Source organism: Gymnogyps californianus, chromosome 2 (genome assembly GCF_018139145.2).
Source record: "Gymnogyps californianus isolate 813 chromosome 2, ASM1813914v2, whole genome shotgun sequence".
In the NCBI taxonomy this organism is placed as follows: domain Eukaryota; kingdom Metazoa; phylum Chordata; class Aves; order Accipitriformes; family Cathartidae; genus Gymnogyps; species Gymnogyps californianus.
The window spans coordinates 160,580,389-160,598,763 of record NC_059472.1 but is presented as its reverse complement, the minus strand read 5'-3'; the positions used below and the strand labels follow the sequence as shown (position 1 = coordinate 160,598,763).

Below are 18,375 nucleotides of genomic sequence, written 5' to 3'. Positions count from 1 at the left end.
TTTTTTTTGAATCATTTCTGCCCCAGAGCATTTGTTGCCTGACTAATTTCATGGCTCTACAGTTAAGCAGCAAGATTTCTGTGTGACAGTGTTAGAGAAAGAGCCTGTTTCACAGAGCATGCAATTCATCTGTATGCACAGGGTCAGTATAAGACGTAAACCCTGTTTAAGACCTTTTTAAGCTCCTTGGGCTTAACTGCCTTGCAGAAGTGGTGGAGTTTAACATGGTAAGAATAATGGGTAAATTGTTTTTGAGGAGGTTTTTTTTTGTTTTTGTTTTTTTGCTTTGTTTTACTTTGTAGATATTTTATTTTTGGAAGGGAGACAATGACTTGCTGCAGTCTGGGAAATGTGAGCTTGAATTTTGACCTGTATTCTTTTTGGATGCAAGTCACTTAGGACTGAGAATTACATTGCTAAAATAAGTGGGATCTTTATAGGTTTCTTTGGGATCATGAACGCCTTCTACCTCTGTTTAGTAGTTTTCCATATTGAGAAGGGAATAATCTGTTTGTACTCATAAGTGTTGTTGTAGTTTGTTCTTTGCCAGGCTGACCTGAAGACTTCTGGTAGTTTCCGACTTTGAGAGGTCTGAAAAATGCATCAGCATAAACCCTTGACTCCTGCCCCAATACTTTATTTTCTTAAAACAAATGTTTTGCTAATTAAAAACTGATTAAATGGTTTCCTGAATTTTTTTTACTATGCAAAGAATTTGTTGTGGTTAGATAATGATGAGAGAAATCTAATTCTTTGAGTTAGTGTTTCTCTCAGTTTTGGGAACTGAGCTGTATAGTTTTGGGAGGGGTTTTGGGAGCCTTTTTTAGATCTGAGAAACTTCAGAAAGTCTATGTGATTCTCCTGGGCCATAAATAAAATGTTGTCACCAGGTTCATATGCTTCACTTCAGAGATTCACTTCCAATAGTAATTTTCAATATAGTTTGGGGAAATTGTGTTAGTGGATGACTGTGTAAAGTAAAACTCTGGGCTGGGTTGCTTCCTTCCAGCTCTAGGTGGGCATCTCCTCCAGGGAGTATGGAAGCTCTTCTGGAGTCTGCAGAGGCCTGCAGGAACCCAGTAAATTACCTTGGAGCTTTTTGCTCCTTCCCTATCCTGTATGTTTCCTTTCTTTCTGCAGAGAAGAGTATCTGTAAATGTGACTATCTTGGTGCTATGTGTTGTTAAATTGCACCCCATGGTATCTGGAATGTCTACGATGCTCATCATGGCTGTTCTTAAATTTGAGGCAAGAAGGACTGAACTATGTAGCTTTTTGAGTCTGTGTCCTCTCATTCCATGCTTTAGGATAGAACTGAACTACAAAAATGGACATGTCTGGATATGCTCTTGGGCAACTGGCTCAAGGTGGCCCTGCTTGAGCAAAGGGGTTGGACAAGGTGATCTCCAGAGGTCCCTTCCAACCTCAACCATTCTGAGATTCTGTAAAGAATCAATTCCCTGTGTGTAGTATATTTAGTTAGGGATATGTTTAAACGAATGCAGGCATACAAGGAATGTACTGTTGTGGAAGAGAGATAATTATATAACTATTATGAGGAAAAATTAATAATTTTTACCTTTAATTGTGATGTGTCACTTTGAGTGATTGTTTGCTTCATGTTTTAAAGCAGTAGTATTTATACAGAATGTGCAAACCCGTTGTTTATTTTTTGAATGGGAAAGTGAAAAGGGATTTCATTCTTAAGGTCTGTGCTTAAACTTTAAGTTCCAAAAATCATTTAATGGAAGAGCAACTTATAGAATGCATTTCTTAATGTATAGACCTGATGAGGTAACAGGCAGCACTCTCAAAATGTTCTTTCACTCTCTTTCAGGTAATTGAGAATGGGTCCTCAACGATGCTAGGTCTACAATGGGAAGTGTCACACTTCGCTATTTCTGCTATGGGTGCCTTTTCACATCCGTGACCTGGACACTTCTGCTCTTTGTTTATTTCAACTTCAGTGAAGAGAACCAATCCTTCAAGAATGTGCCCGTCAAGGGGCTGGAACCTCAGAGGCCATTTCCAAAAAAATTCTACCCCCGTTTTACGCGGGGGCCTGTTCATATACCTGAATTGCAACAGAAAGAGAAAAAGATAGGAAATCCCCTTGGAAATAATGTCCAAGACCCAGTTAAGGGGGAAGTAGAATTCTCTCCTGAAATGGGTAAGTGGTTTTCAGTGCTGGTGACAAAATTATTAAAACAGTAGAAGAAACGAGATATAAAGGTTGGTTTGTTTGTTTTTTAAAGGATCGCAGGGAAAATTGTGTAATGAAGTAGTCTTGTTAAAATGCAGGTGGTACTAGTGGCTCTCTTCATTAGGAATTGCTTGAAATTTATTCTGTTGTGTTTAATCCATAATATACTATTCCTAACATTTACAGCTGTGCTGTGTAAATGCTAGTGAGGAGGACTGGATTACAGCAAGGTGTCTACCCTTCTTGCTTTTGGAAGGTTCAGTGTATATTTGTTTCTTATCTTGCTCCTATGTTGACTGGGCTCAAATACATGAACTTTCATTAGCCACAGAGAAACTCTACTCATGTGCAGTAGCTTGATAACAATACACAATGAAGAGGACCCATTGATTTGGAGAATATCCTTGGAGTATGAAATAATCTACAAAAAATGTGTGTGGGACAAATTACAATGAAAGATTTATTGAGATGACAGTGGTTAGGGCCAAATCCTGCTTACTTTGCACTAACAAAGGTCTGTGTGTTTCGTTGGAGCGTATTTCATCAATGAGATGATTTGGGTTTGTCTTCCAAACTTGCCTTCCAAACTAAGATGTTTTGTATATTTAACTGCTTGTATATTTAACTGCTTAGAGCTTAGTGTTTGCTGTTGTGCTCAGATATGCAAACTGAGGCATGTTGCATACTGGCCTGCAAACTTGCTTAAGTCTGGAGGCAGATGTTGAGTATTGTGGTATCAATGTCTGCTGCTATGGGAATTATGGCATAGTACCCTTCATAGCGAGGAGTTTAATAGTCATATCTGATTGAAGTCCTCTGTCATTACTTTGGATGAATGCTGGATCACCAGCTTCAAGAGTTCATAGAACTTTACCAAACTTCAGTTTCCGAGTTGGTCATTAGACCTGTGTTAATATGTAGGAAAAATGCCAATTCACGTTGCTCTGTGGCATTACACGTTTATCAGTTCACTGCAAAAAGCACGAGAGCCAAGTGAGGTGAAGGCCAGTCCAGAGGTAGCCATTTCTTTCCAACTATTCAGTACTGGCCAGGAAAGAAATTGGACATTTTTAACTGAGAAGTCCCTTGATCTTCAAACCAAGTGACTGGTTTGGTTGGTGGAAGCCAAGGGGAATTATAGTGCCAGGATAAATTCTACATGAATCATCAGGAGACAGCTGGCTCTCTGTTAGAATTAGATCAGGTGCTGCAGGAAAGGGCTTCCTGTCTATCTAGGGTAGGGCGATGATAAACACACAAAGCAAAAAAAATGAGAAGTTTGGCATATGACAGCCAAAACCAAGCTGTCATCTGGTAGGACAATCTATCTTTTTTTTTTTAATCTGGGAGACCTGCATAACACTGCTGAAGTAAAGCCTAAACTGATGTTTCGATTGCAAAGCCCTTATTTTCCAAGGGCTTTTATCTGCTGTTTGGACTGAAATCTTTCAGGCCTTTTGCATGCATTTTGGATGTTGTTCTACATGAGAACGTTTTAAAAAATATTAGCATTCCTTCTTGTCTATATTCAGAAGATCAGAAAAAACTTGTTAGTGGTTGGTTATGGATGGATTGTAGAATGAAACATTTGGTATGCGGTTCTTAAGCTTGTGCTTTGTATAAAGAAAATGTTTTAAGTTGACTCAGTGGCACAGTGTTACTTGTGATGCTGAGTATTCAAGAATGATTGAGCTGGGTGTCTGAACTGACAAGGTGGAAACCTTACTTTGGAAATGCATGTGGTTCTAAGGAGGAACGACTTACTGCTTTAGACTGCTGGTGCCGGAAGAGTGGCACTGCCACTGTGAACAGACGTCATTCCTGTCCTCATGATGCAACTTATCCACAGTGGGGGCACTCATCCATGAGCATGATGGCATCAGTCACCACAAGACACACTATGTGGATGTATCCCACGTCTTTTCCAGATATCACTACCCAGCACTTCTCACTTGGTCCTGCACAAATGTCAAGGCATCTACTCTTGAGGCGTTTGATAGTGCAGCTGCATTGCCATTGCTGTACTCAAGACTAAAAGTGACAGGGTGGGAAATGTAAATGATGGTAATATGGATGCACAGAATTCCCCCTGGAAGGTCATCTTCTACCTATAGGTAGACTTTGTTGCTAAAGCACAACTGGTAGTGACACAGCTGTGCTCTGAAGGCCAACCAGGACTACTTGTTTGAAAAGGAAGAAAGCTTCAGAACTTTTTTAATGACCTTTTGTTCTGTTTTTTAACCCATCTCATTTTCTCTGTGCTTGAGCTCAGCTGGCTTTTGCATAGCTGTTGAAAACTGGAGAACACGAGGTATGAAGAGAGGCTGAGAGGATTGGGTTTATTCTGCCTTAGAGAAGGCTAAGGGGTGAGATTTTATTGCTGTCAACAGCAACTTAATGGGAGGCTGTAGGGAAGATGGAGCCAGACTCTTTCTGGAGGTGCATGGGGTTATGATAAGAAATTAAAGCAGGGAGGAGATTTCTATTAGATAAGAAGAATATTTTCAGCGCGACAGTGGTCAAATGCTTGAACAGGGACATGAAGAGATTGTAGAATGTTGGAGATACTGGAGGCTTTCAAAACTTAACTGGACAAGTTCTGAGCAACCTGATCTAGTTCGACCTGCTCTGAGCAGGGGATTAGACCAGATGTCCCTTCCAACCTAAATTAGTGAGGAAACCCCTTGTTAATTATTTTCTGCAAATTTTGAATCATATGGAGATGATGGGCAGGGTGGAAGGAGATCAGTTACATGATCCTTGCTCACTTCTTGTACTGAAATTTCAGTGAAATTGCCTCTGTAGCTTGATAATAGCTGGAGAGGACATATGCATCTCATTCTGTGCAGGCAGCTGAACAGAGACGATAAAAAGTCATTGCTCTGCTACCTGAATTGTTGCAGAAGTGGCCAGCAGACACAAGTGGTGGCTACCGCTTCCCTCCTCTCCCTCTTCTTTTTCTGTAGAAGAGTTGAGTGAAGCACCATAATATTTTGTTTCTGTTCACACTGGTGAGTATATGGCTCAGTGAGAGAAGCCCATGGCACTGAGTCAAGGCAGGCAGGATGGCGTTGAGGGTTTCAACCTTGGCCTCTAGCAGTGTACTTATTTATACCAGCAATTGCTGCCTCTGCCATGCTCAGCAACAGTTGATGCTTCTGCTAAAATAATCAATAAACAGCTAGCTCTGTTGCTATTTTACTTGCTGCAAAGTCCCAGGTGATACAAACAAGAAGTTTACGTTTTTTTCATAGCTATTTTTGTTACTGCAGACTTGAGAAAACTGCATGAAATGGGAGCTGCTATTGTGAGGGTTTTTCTACCATTATAAATGTATTTGCTCTCTCAAAAATCCTATTACAGAGCCCTCGTCTGTATGGATAGGTGCTGATGCATTGTGTGCCAAAGTCTATCCTCTGTTGCTTGTTGATGTTGGTTTTTAGGTGGTGCTAAGAATTAGAGGCCATTTAAGTGAAGAGAGTGTGTCTGGTAAGGCAATAAACACAACGGAGCCATCAGTCTTTGGAGAATGATTTCATTTTATTATAGCTGCAAGGGCTACTCATAAGTACTACGTATTTGTGAGGCGTAACAAAAATAGTTGCACAAAAATACACTTAGCAAAACCAGAGGGATTTTTGAAGAACATAATGGGGTTTAGGGGAGGTTAAAGCATACGTTTCAATCCTTGATTGTTTCCAAAGGATATTTTTGAGCCTGTTAACTGATCTTGGCATGTTTTTTTTGCAGGAATGATTTTTAATGAAGAAGATCAGGAAGTGAGAGACTTAGGCTATCAGAAGCATGCTTTCAATATGCTTATCAGTAATCGGCTGGGATACCACAGGGAGGTGCCTGATACAAGAGATGCAAAGTATGTACTAATTTTTGGAGAGAACATGGTATAATTTCATGTGCTCAAGGACTTGTTACTCATGTTATACCTGATGTAGTATTTAACATTTTTGGTATTGCATATCTGTTAGATACTCTTTCAGCCTTCTGTGTTGCTGAAGACAGGTTTTCGGCTATTTAAACAGGAGTGCTTGAGGTTAGGATTTTTATTCTTTGGTCTCTTCTGTCTTTTTTTGACTGAATATTGTTTCTGGAAATGTAATTTTTGCCAGCTGGAAAAAGGTGTGTGATAGGTCAAGCCCCACAGAAACCAGGCTCCATGAAAAAAGAAAGACTGCTACTCCCTGAAAGCAAAGTTTTTTCCCCAATTCTTAATTCACTGTAACACTGCTTAATGAAGAACCAGATTGGATAGACACTTATTCAAACTTTTATCATAGTAATTTAATTTTTGTGAGTAGTAGGATTGGCACACAGCTATTTTGATAGAAACAAGATTCCGAAAATACTACTTTTAATAAAAGTCAACGTGGAAAAGACCTAGGAATCAAACTTTCTTTCCAGTAATACTAAGATTACACATTCTATGTGTCTTTCATCTTGCTAGCTGTGTACTCAGTTACTTACAGCATGCTAGAATATTTTTATTTTTTGAAGCTTCATTTTGAGATACTCAGTACTGTAACTACCAGAAGAGAGCTATAATTCTGTTTGGTACCTTTGAAAGATGGACATTAAATGTTCCAGTGCCCAAGTTAATGAGGGACTTTCACCTTATGTACTATTTCACATTTGTTATAAGCCTACAGAAGATAAGATAGAAGAATGACTGACAAAGGCTCTCTGACTCAGTTAAAGTCCTTGCTTGGTATCTGGATTGCACTGTTCTGAGTACTTTCTATTAAAAAGCAGATTTTTTTTTTTTTTCTATAATCTGTCTGATGCATATGGGGGGGGGAAACCACCACTGTAACAACAACAACAAAAAAACCCAACATTGAATTGAAAAATAAATAAAACTGCATCTGTTTTTTCTAGTGGTTTCTCTGGTGTGGGTAAATGTAATGAAACGTACTTGTTGAAATGTCTCTCCCAAGAGCTAAGTTCATTCCAAGTCAATGAAGAGTTTTCTTGTATACTTCTGGGTTTTCATTTATAGTTTCTTATTTTTATTGGATTCTCTCATGCCTGGCATCTTCAAATGGCATTAATCTGTGATACTGTGCCCTGTTAGAAGTATGGACAAAATTTGAAAATAAGGAGAAAGAAGGAACGATCTTCTGCTTTGAGTGGGATTCAGCTTGCAGATTAAGATGCTTAAACTTAGATAGCTGCATGTTAGTCAGTTGTCTTTGCTTTTATTATAATTACAGAGATCCAGTCAGTGCAGTTAATGGAGCATGCAGATGTCTTCAGCTGACAAAATGCACTTGTGAGCCTTAGGGTGAGCTGAACACTATCTATACTCCACTGGCAGCAGTGACTTAGACTTAAGTATCTTAATCTGCAGGCTGAATCCACACCTTGGTTGTCTAAATAGGTATTTAGGACCATTGGAGGTATTCTGGGATATCCAACCTAGTCTCCAGCAGCTGCCAATAAAGTTGTGGGTTTTTTGTAGGCCTCATGTCGTATTTGCCATTCCTGTACATGTCTGAGCTACCCGAGGGTACTAGACAGTGTTTTGACAGCTGAAACAAGCCCTTAGTGTTTTCTCTTGTTTATGTCTTGAGGATCTGTGATTCTCACTCCCACCCCAATCAATCATACCCTCTGTTTTCCAACAAGTAGCAATGTTAATTATAAGTCTGTATTATGTGGAGAGTAACTTACTATGCTGAGTCCTACTATAGATGTTATACATCCGGGCTCTTTATGTTCAAGTTAGGGGTTCTTTCTACACATTTAATGTTTGCTTGTTATTTATGAAGTTTCAGGAGTGACCTAGCCCTATGGAAATCCCACTGAAAATAAAGTGATAACTACTATATTTCTGTTTGCAGATGTAGAGAGAAGTCCTACCCTTCCGATCTGCCGTCTGCCAGTGTTGTTATCTGTTTCTACAATGAAGCGCTTTCTGCCCTGCTTCGCACGGTACATAGTGTCCTGGATCGCACTCCTGCACACCTTCTTCATGAAATTATTTTGGTGGATGACAACAGTGAATTGGGTGAGAGAACCTTTCGGTAATATTTTGGTTGGTGCTTACACTTCTTGACCTTCCTATCTCTTCCTGTGCTTTATTGACTGGTCATAATAAAACCATGGAAGCTATGATGCAAAACCAATTTGTACTGCAGTCCATCACCAAAAAGTGCCAGCCTGTAGCGATGCGTGATGTTCTGAGAAGCCCAAAATGACATCCCCTGTGACACTGGTGCCATTTTACTGATCAGCTTTGTATCGTACAGACTTTAACATTCAAAAACAGGTTTCGAAGCTAATAATGAGGAGTGTGTATTTGCAGAGGGGGTGATTAAGCAGTTGTTTATAGTTCAGCTGTTTTTAACAGTACCTTGCTTGGACCACTCTGGTGCTTGGAGTGGATTACACTGATCTTTCCGTAAACTTTGTGGGCCAACTGTGAATGCATCTGAAAGGAATTGAATGCACATAGTCTCAGCTGCGGTCTTGCAAATAAGTTGATGTGGCACTATGGAAACAGTGCGTCAGTTTTTTTTGTACTTGCTCAGCGTTTCAGAGTGATGGTGTGCTGGGATGGAGCTCAGCTTTTGCTGGGAGGGCTCTGCGTGGCTCTCGCACAGCCTCTTGTGGCCACCCTAGGAGTAGCTGTCCCTGGCTCTTGGTGGAGCAGCCTCTGCTCCCTCAGTCTGGGAGGGGCCCTGGAGGGGTAGATCTTGCAGAATTGCTTTACAGTTGTTGAAAGATTGATGCTTCGGCATTTTTCTCTCGAATGATGGACAAGGCAAAGACAGACGTGCAATTCAAGTGTTTTGGCACTTCAAAAGCAAAATACCTGTTGAGGAATGTGTTATAGCAGTACTTGCCGGCAGGACTGTGCAAGTTCCCTGCTTGCCTCTGTACAAGTCCACAACTTTTTGCATTTTTAAAATTATTTTTAGATTACATTTTTTTTAGTACATATAATTAGTTCCCTTGGTCTCATTGTTTGGTTTCTGGGTTAAGGTCTCACTTGCTTCAAGAGACTGATTAGAGATGTATAATGTAGAATGAAATTCTCTTGTTAGGCAGCTAGTTCATTTCTCTGAGGTCAGATCAAATGTAAAGATACAGGAGAGAACAAAGATCAAACACTCTGTCCCTTGCTGATAAGAATGCATAATATTTAAAAGCTTGTTTTGTTGCTTTGTGTTTTGGAAGCAATACGCACTCTTTGCTACAAAGTCTCTTGTGCAATTTGTTGTTTTTGAAGTTTCATAACCTTCGTATTCAGAACTAAGCTTACTTCAAAACTCAGTCTTTTGAATACGGTAATGCATTTGGTTAATGCCTGTGTTTAGGCAGTAATACCATCACTCTTCTGGTCTGTTGCTAATTTGAAGGCCAAATTAGGTTCAAAACATTCAGATAGCTACTTTTGCCTTTCTGACTTCAAATGAACATGTTTTGAAGCTGAAGATGGGAGGAGATATTGTTTATACAGAGAATTACTGCTCTCAATTATGGTGATAGTACTGATGTTTGCACTGCTGCTTAATTTTAACGGGTGGAATTTTATAGCTGAAGAAAGCAAGATGGTTTGGTGACTGAGGAAATGGACAAAGACTTTGGCTGTGCCATGGATCTCATGTGAGCTTGGGCAAATAGCTTAATCTCTATGCCTCTGATTTTTTTTTTTTTTTAATTTTTTTTTCAATTCATTTTCCCTACATTACATACTCTTGAAATGGTATCTTAGATGAAATTCTACTTATTTCTTCAGCTTTAAATATAGGAGCTCTGCTGCACGTCAGTGCTGTTGTGCAAAGCTTGGGTCTTTGCATCTAGTTTTGCCTCAAAAAGCTTCTTACGCTCAATCATCAACAGTCTTACTAGCTAAGCAGGCATTTCCATGGCTCAGCTGAGCCCACTGTTGTATTTTTCTTTCCCTTTGCTGCAAGGCAGGATTTCTTTTTCTAGTACAACCTCTTTTTCCCTGATTTAGGCTTTACCTGTTATGGAACAGCCTACAGGATATATTGAAGTCTGTTACTGGCGACATTCTATGCAGAAGAAGAGACTGAAGAACAGAAAAGGAGCAAATTGTCTGCAACTCAGTACTTTGAAATAACACCCCTGACTCCCATCCTAGATTTCTCGTTTGGAGGAGCCTTTGTTACATAGATATGGAGCAAGATAATGGCTAAAGTAATTTTTGGAGATTGTCTACTGGCTTAAAAGGGAGCGATTTTCTCCTTGGAGCAAAATTTCTCAGGCAGGCTGTATTGAAGCAATTTTTTGGGTTATGTCAGAAGAAATCAGTCTTCCCAATGGACGTGAAGCAGACACACAAAAACCCATCAACAACGAAAACCCCAAAAGGTGTCTGAGACTAAACTGCCTGTTGAGAATGGTCCATGGTACGTTCAGTCCCAGGCAATGGCTGGGCACCATTTCCAGCAGAATGCTAGTTTGTGCAGGCCAAAACTGTACTCTGAGAACATGTTAGCCATTAGGTACTACTGGCTCTTATGTTCTGCTGCTCAAGCCCGTGTTGTGGGCCTGGTTTAGCTACCAGTATGGATATGACCTCTTTTTTTTTTTTCTTTTGCTGTTTTCAGAAGTTTGCACATGCCATTGCACATGCAAAACTATTTCCTCTTGTACTGTATGTCCTTTCATGCAGCCTTATCTGCCCTAAGTGCTGAGTTTGATAACTGACCTTTTCTGCTTTGTGCTAGCCCTTTGTTTTTTGCAGTTGTACGCTGTCTTTCCCTTGCTATGATACATCAGGTGAGGAATGATTCAACCACTAGTTTATTTTAGGTTTGCAAATCCTTCTGTCCTGCTTATTTGGGTAGCATCCTAGAGATGACTTTATTTCATCAACTTTCTAGGAGACTTTCTCCAAAAAAATCTTTCCTATTGTCTCTGGCATATGATGTCACATTCAAGACCAGGGGAGAGAATTCCTGTGACCCAAATGAATCCTGTCTGCATCTCTTCAGAGACTTTTCTTTGTCCTAGAATATTCTCTAGCACCGTATTTGCTATGTGGTACCTTCTCATTCTTTATCCATGATGTCGCCTTGCAGTGCAAAGGCTGAAATCTTAACATTTGGAGTTGCTTCTGGGAATCTCCTTTTCAGTCTTCCTACCTGAAAGTTCTTGTACCTCCTGAAGGTTCCAGCTCTGGCTTCCACATATATTCCTTTGGCATTTAATCTTGTTAACAGCAACTTTAATGTTTGAACTGACATTCATCAGAATAATAATATTTATTCCAGCGTATCCTCTGTTGACAGTCCGTCTGCCTCTCTATACCAAGGTTCTCTATGAAGTCTCAGCTGGCTTTTTGTTTTTCTTCCTCGTTTTATATTCCTCTCTATTTCTTCATAAACTTATTAACATATATTTTTCCATTACTTCAGTCTTCATGTGTCCATCTTCTCTTCAGTGGTCCTGCTTTAATGTTAGAAACCACTGTCTTCGGGTGAAAAAAGTATTGTTACTCTTAAAATCGCCATGATGTTAGTTAAGTTACAGTAGTGCCTATAGACTTCAGTGAACTTTGCTCTCCTTCAAAAGCACATGCTTGCCAGTGGTGTCTTTGATCCTTTTGGATTTTAGAAAAGCAACCACCTGTGAGTAAGTTGTACTTTGTATCTGCTGTTGTATCAGCTAAGCAGGTACAGATAATGAAAGGTGTCTTCATGCTTCTTTAAAGGTGTTAGCATTTGTTTTAGTGTGTGGAACACAGTAATTTAAATCACTTGCCTGTGTGAAGGGCTTTCGTTATTTCTGCTGCAAATGACAGTCACCATGAGAAGAATTTGGAAATACTATTTCTTTGTACAGTGCCTTTTTTTTTTTTATCTGCAGTAATTCCTTTTAGCATAGAGGCTAGTAGTTCCAGTTAACTTGAGTGATATTGTACTAAAGGCTTTGCAAACTGAACAAAAAGACAACAATCCAGTCTGTATTCAGGAAACCAACGCTAAGTATAAAACCTGAGACAGTGGCAACACATAAAAAGTTAGTTGGGAAAATACAAGGAAGTGCTTATCAGCAGGAATGCACCCCATGGAAGGTCCAGTCATATGGTCCCTCACCCTCTTCAATGCAGTGTATGTACCTGCTTTGTCCATGTGGGTTTCCACAATGCAGCAGGAAAAAGTGAAGCAGTTAATAGGAAAATGTGCAAATAAAACAACAAAAAAAGGCCACGGGAATTGGAGGACAGGTGTAGGATGTGGGATGACTGACTGTCCTTTTCATACTCTTGGTTTGAAGCTGTGCTGTATTGGGGTAGCTTTTTGATGAAGTTTTTGGCCCTTTGAGTTGAATATCTTGGGACTTTAAACAAAGCTTTCACAATTTCCATCCTGTTGTTGAACTTGTGTTTTCCTTTTCTCAGCTGACTTGAAGAAAGACTTGGGTGAATATGTTAAAAATCAGCTTCCAAAAACCACAAAATTGGTAAGAAATGAGAAGCGGGAAGGCTTGATTCGAGGAAGGATGATTGGAGCCTCTCATGCCACAGGTATACTTTCTTGTTTCTCTTTTCCTTGCGTACTTTGACCATATGTTAATTGGGTGACTTCTCTTTCTGTAGTGCAGCTCTTTCAAATGTTGAATGTTTGACCTGTGGTTGCTTTAGCCCACTGTAAGGACTCTGCATGTCATGCCATATTCTAAGCTACACAACTTAGCGCAGGGGAAGAAACATTTGGGATAATGCTATCTTAGATGAGAGACATTTTAGCAATTGTTTCAGAATATCAGTGACTTTGAAATGAGTTAATTGCATTGATCTTTGGCTGTTATATTAACCTATGTCGCAACAGCTACACAAAGTGTCTTCAGTGATACCTGTGTAATGATAATTGGAGACCTTAACTGACGTTACCTGTGTATTTAAATGTTTGGTACTTGCTTATATGTAAATATAGAGTAGATATAATAAATTAACTTTTTTTATTGTTTAGGAATTTATTAACTGAGATGTTTTTTCAAGTCACCCAAACAATGACTTTGCAAATTTGGAGCCAAATTTGAGTGTGTTTTAAACCTTGTCTGAACTGTTGATTTGCATTTTTTTTTTTCTTCCTGTGTTTGCTTTTGATAAAACAAGTTAATTTTTTAGAGTGGGTCAGTGAAATAGTAAAACAAAACCAATATTTGACAAACTTAGTGAGGCAATGTAGAATTTTCCCTATTCCTGCTCTGAAAGAATGTTGTCTCAGGAACATCTCCATCTGTGCTAGATATTGTGGTCGCAGAATACTTTCTGTATGTTTCTATGTGAAAACTGTTGCTCTAAAATGGCAATCTGCTTCCTTATTAAGGTACACTCTAATCTGATTTCTAATTCACCAGTCTAATTGTAATGTTTCTCATACAAGCTTTTCTGTTGTTGCAGTGAGCGTTAATTGGGATAAACAATATTTGGTGCTTTACGTACACTGTGCGCCTTTTACCATAATATGCTTCCGGTTAAATTCTTTGTGGCTGAGGAAGTATGTGCTACTTTCTTAAATAATTTTGAGTGGCAGATAAAGTCTCTTAATTGGTGTTTACTCATTAGCATTGTAATGGCATAATCCAGAGAGAAAATTGTGCTTGCACTTTCCAAGCTGTGCTAGGATTCATTTGAGGTAGTGCAATTTTAAGTCATTTTATTGCTCTTCTGAACTGCTGGAGTCTTTTTTTTTTTTTTTTTCCCTCCTCTCTTCCTCAGTCAAATAGTCTGTTAACGGGTGACTCATATTTGTATGTTTCAAAGTTGTTTTCTTTAAAGCTCCTTCCCATCTCTTCCATGTTATTCTAGTGTTACATAAATTTTATGTTGGATCATAAAAATTCAGATGACATTTTAGACCAACTGAGCCTGAAGGTCTCAGGATCTCATGGATCAAACTGTCCTCTCTGACCATGGCGGATAATCCTCATGTAAACTGATGGGACTGAAGTGTTGCTTGGTCTAATACTGGTGGATTTGGCTATGCCCATTTAGGGCTTTCACTCTCCTTTTAAACTGGTATGAATCCACAATCGCTCTAGAGCTAATGAAATGAGGAGATGCTCTATGTTACTTTATATTCAGGAATTGAAATGATGTGGCCTGTGTCATGGATGAATGCAGATTAATTCATCAGAATGACTTGGTTTAAAATCCATAGATCTTAGCTGCAACAGTAACTGGATGGATGCTGAAGTGTGATATGAAGCGAGCCGAAGGCGATTACAGTCAGTGGACAAAAACAGCTTTGTCATGGGGATAATTCATCCAGTCCAATATCTGTCATCTTCGGCTATTTCTGTAGTCTAACTCAGGCGTGGGAGGTGCTCTGCATTAGAACAAATGCACCTCCTGACTCTTAGGGTGCTGGTCTGATGATGTTTCATTTAAAGTACAGTAGCTCTGCTGAATCTGGGTAGAAAATTTGATGACTATAAAAACCCTGTCAAAAAAATGCAAATAACGGCCCACTTGAGCAATTCATAGCTAAATGTGAATAGTCGTGATCTACCTTCTGCCTTTATGACTGAACTAATCCCTGTGGAGTCTCTGGTTTGTCAGCGCTTCTGAGAGCAGATGGTGTTTCCCCTCTGTTACACAGGGTGGTGAGGATACTGCCGATACTCTGCTGCTGATACAATTGCGTGTGTGTTTGCGTGTTTCATGTTATCATGGATCTTTGTGTTTTGTTTGCTTTGGCCTCTGTAGGGAAAGTGCTGGTATTCCTGGACAGTCACTGTGAGGTGAATGAGATGTGGTTACAACCTCTGCTGACTCCCATCGGAGAAGATCGCAGGACTGTGGTGTGCCCTGTGATTGACATAATCAGTGCTGACACGCTTGCCTACAGCTCTTCCCCGGTTGTGCGTGGAGGGTTTAACTGGGGCCTGCACTTTAAGTGGGATCTTGTTCCTTTGTCAGAACTGGAAGGACCCGAGGGAGCCACTGCTCCAATCAAGTAAGGTTCCTCCTACATGGTGTGATGTTCTGTGTAACATATGGATGATCAGAAGCACTTCTTAATCGTTATGGAGTGTTATCTGGGTGTGCAGTTTTAGAAGCAGATGCCTAACCTGTCAAATATCTGACTTGTTTATTTTACTTAGAAACAGTTTTGGTTACTATTACCTATTTCAGTTTAATTTCTCGCATTTAATCACGAATTAGCTATATCTGTCTTATCAGGTGAAGAAAGCACACTTTTAGAGAATGCTTGTACAACAGCAGCTTTTGCTAAAGACAAAACTATTAAGGAGCTTATGCTATTCTGTATTAAATCTGTCAATAATTTCACTTTTGAGCTATGCATTGATGTTTGTTTCCAGTCTGTTGATGTGTTTGGCTTAATGATGATTTTGATAACCGCCTTTGTGCTAGTAATAGCCTGCATATCCCACTAATAGAGGCTCTATAATTTCTGAGATGAAATGCTAAAGAATTGCTAGATTGGGAGAATATGTTTTTGTGGTAGTAGGAAGGTGGTTTCCTAGCTGATGGGAGAGAACATCAGAGCATATGGTAATTTTCTACGTCAGCATAATTTTTTTGCTTTAGATTTCATTTATATTTTTCCTCAAACAAGCAATTATTTTGTCATAAAGCTTTCTAAATGAACACACGTGGATGTGAAAACCATCTTTAAAATATGACTTGCCTCTTTGCACAATGTGGCAAATGCCTAAAACTGTCTGTTGGAAGCCTGTCTGTATTGTTTTTGCGGTCTTTTGAGAGTCGTTCTGAAACAAAAGTCTTGGTAAAGCTTAACACTAGGACTTCAAAGTTACCTTCCTTAATCTTTTAACCATTGATGGCTCTCACAGGTACAGAACTGGCAATATCTGGTTCCTACTAGACAGGTAACTGTTATAAACTTATGTCAGTAGACACCTTTTTTTAGTAGCAGACACATATGGTTCAGACACGAGAATAGAAGCTGTCCCAGTGTGAATCCTTCATGAGAACAGCCAGTGCTGGTAGAGCAATGGCAAGAAGCTGATTGTGCTTTTTCTAGTTGCAGGTATCCATCTCAGTACAGAATTCAGATTTGTAAGGTGGAAGAACTTCACCTTTTCTACAGACTGACTCCTTGCAGATAATGTGGTACCTTTGTAAGATTTGCAAAGTGAATCAGAAATTGGGCGGTCTCATCTCTCATTCTCTTTTCTTGGACTGTAAATAAAGAGCATTTCAGGCTGATGCAAGCAGCTCCAGCACAAGGTTCTCTGCTGTCGTCTGACAGCTCTGCGTTAGTCTTTCCACGTCTACCCGTGACAAGATTTGGTCTGAGAAGCCAGGAAACTTCTTAAGTTACTTAACAGTTTGACTGGCATGTTTGGAAAGTGTCACTGTGGCAGTTTCTGAAGCTAGACGGGAAAGGACAGACTGGGAAAATCTGAATGAGGAACCAGCATAGAAAATCTTAAAATCCTTATTCTGTGAAGAACTGTTCTCACAGTTAATCTGGGGAATGCCTGAAGGTTAGTTCTTGCTGTGTTCAACACTGTTGTTGCATTCCTTCAACTCACTTTTAGGCGCTGTTGTTGCATTCCTTCAACTCACTTTTAGGAAAAACTATGCCATGGAAAAGGCAGAGAACTTTATAGTTAAAGGGAGTCTAATCATCTAAAAAGATGACATTTTCTGAGTATGAAAGTGACTTTTCCTATTTAAAGGTCTGTGCCTGCTTTGAAAAAGGAGCTAGATTGCTATTTAACCTTTGAAAATGGCTTCCCATCAAATGGAAAGTCTTATGTTTTACGTTTTGGAGACCTTCATAATGAGATATTTTGATGTCAGGGATGGAAAAATTGAGAGCAACCTTTCAACCCAGGCTTTAAAGTGATAGAAACTGTAGTAGAAAATTGTGTGAGAACAAGCAAGGAAATCCAGACTTAGGCTTGGTTTCATCACAGGTTTTTATTAACAAGGATGAGAAAAAGCCTGTTCCCAGACCATTGTATGTTCCAACTATCATGTCATATTTATGTAGTGTTTTCGTTCTTTTTTTATAGTCTTCTAGAGCATCCACGTATTATAACTTTGTGATGCACCAGCAATTCAATCTAGAGACTGTACAGTAGGGATCGTATACAGATTTTTACAAAATAGAGCACCATTCTAGTAACACACAGGCAAGGTGGAAAAACTGGGAAATGCCGAAGAGAACATCTATGCAAATATACAAACTGTAAATAACTTACCAATAAACCGATCATTGCATCAATGATGAAACAACGCTGCTCCTGGTATTTAAATTCTATCTATGAGACAGAGTAGCATTTATTTTAGCAGCCTCCTGGCTTGTATAATTTGAATTTGGACCTTGTTTCTTGATCTAATTTAACATGGGAAAGTAGTGTGTACTCTGGATTCTATTCTTTCTGCATTCAGTCAAGCCTGGTCTGTATAATTTGCCCCTGTAAGAGGGTAAGAACACCTTATCACGTGCAAGTGTACATGTTTGTACTGTAGGAGAAATAGCTTCTGGTAAAGACAGATCTAATTAAAAGCAGCTCCTAAGTTTCACTGTAGAATACTTTATGGACTCCAAATTTGCACAAGTTTTTACTTTTTTACTTTTTTTCATTTTGTTTTTTTTAGTAGAGAGACAGCCACTTTGTTCCTCTTTTCCTATCCCTTTTCCTCAAGCCTACTATACAAAGAAATAGGGTTTATAGGTATTGGAATAATGAAAGATCACAAATACTACTTACAGATCTGCTTTTGAAAATGTTTTGAGACTAGAAGTGTGATCTGATGATTTCTAGTGTCTGCAGGATTGAATTTGTATTAGGTAGGTCTAAATTTAAGCTTTGGGACTAGCAGATTCAGTTAAAATTACTGGGGTTTCTTTCTCTAAAAGAAAATGAACTTCTTTCAATGTTCCTTTTTAGGTCACCTACTATGGCTGGGGCCTGTTTGCCATGGATCGTGAGTACTTTAATGAACTTGGACAGTATGATAGCGGCATGGACATCTGGGGAGGAGAAAATCTGGAAATATCTTTTCGGGTAATCTAGCTTTTATGTGTATTAGAGTATGAACCTCAGTGTCTGGCTGCTTCTCTGTCCTATGTACAGTTTCTTTAGCGCTGGAATAGCTATTTGCACATGGAAACTGGGACGTTTATTCCCAGGAAGGATGCCTTCAGCACACAGTAACTGCCTTTACAATA

General features: G+C 39.3%; 1 protein-coding gene across 1 annotated transcript in view; it reads left to right on the top strand.

Annotated features, from left to right (window-relative positions):
- Positions 1 to 1,875: 1,875 nt before the first annotated feature.
- GALNT11 (polypeptide N-acetylgalactosaminyltransferase 11) overlaps positions 1,876 to 18,375 on the top strand; it is a 38,199-nt gene continuing 21,699 nt past the window's right edge. Inside the window, 7 exon segments of the mRNA XM_050892553.1 lie at positions 1,876 to 2,170; positions 5,954 to 6,077; positions 8,062 to 8,228; positions 12,597 to 12,722; positions 14,910 to 15,159; positions 18,095 to 18,108; positions 18,111 to 18,211. Of these exon segments, the coding sequence (XP_050748510.1) occupies positions 1,876 to 2,170; positions 5,954 to 6,077; positions 8,062 to 8,228; positions 12,597 to 12,722; positions 14,910 to 15,159; positions 18,095 to 18,108; positions 18,111 to 18,211 (1,077 nt within the window).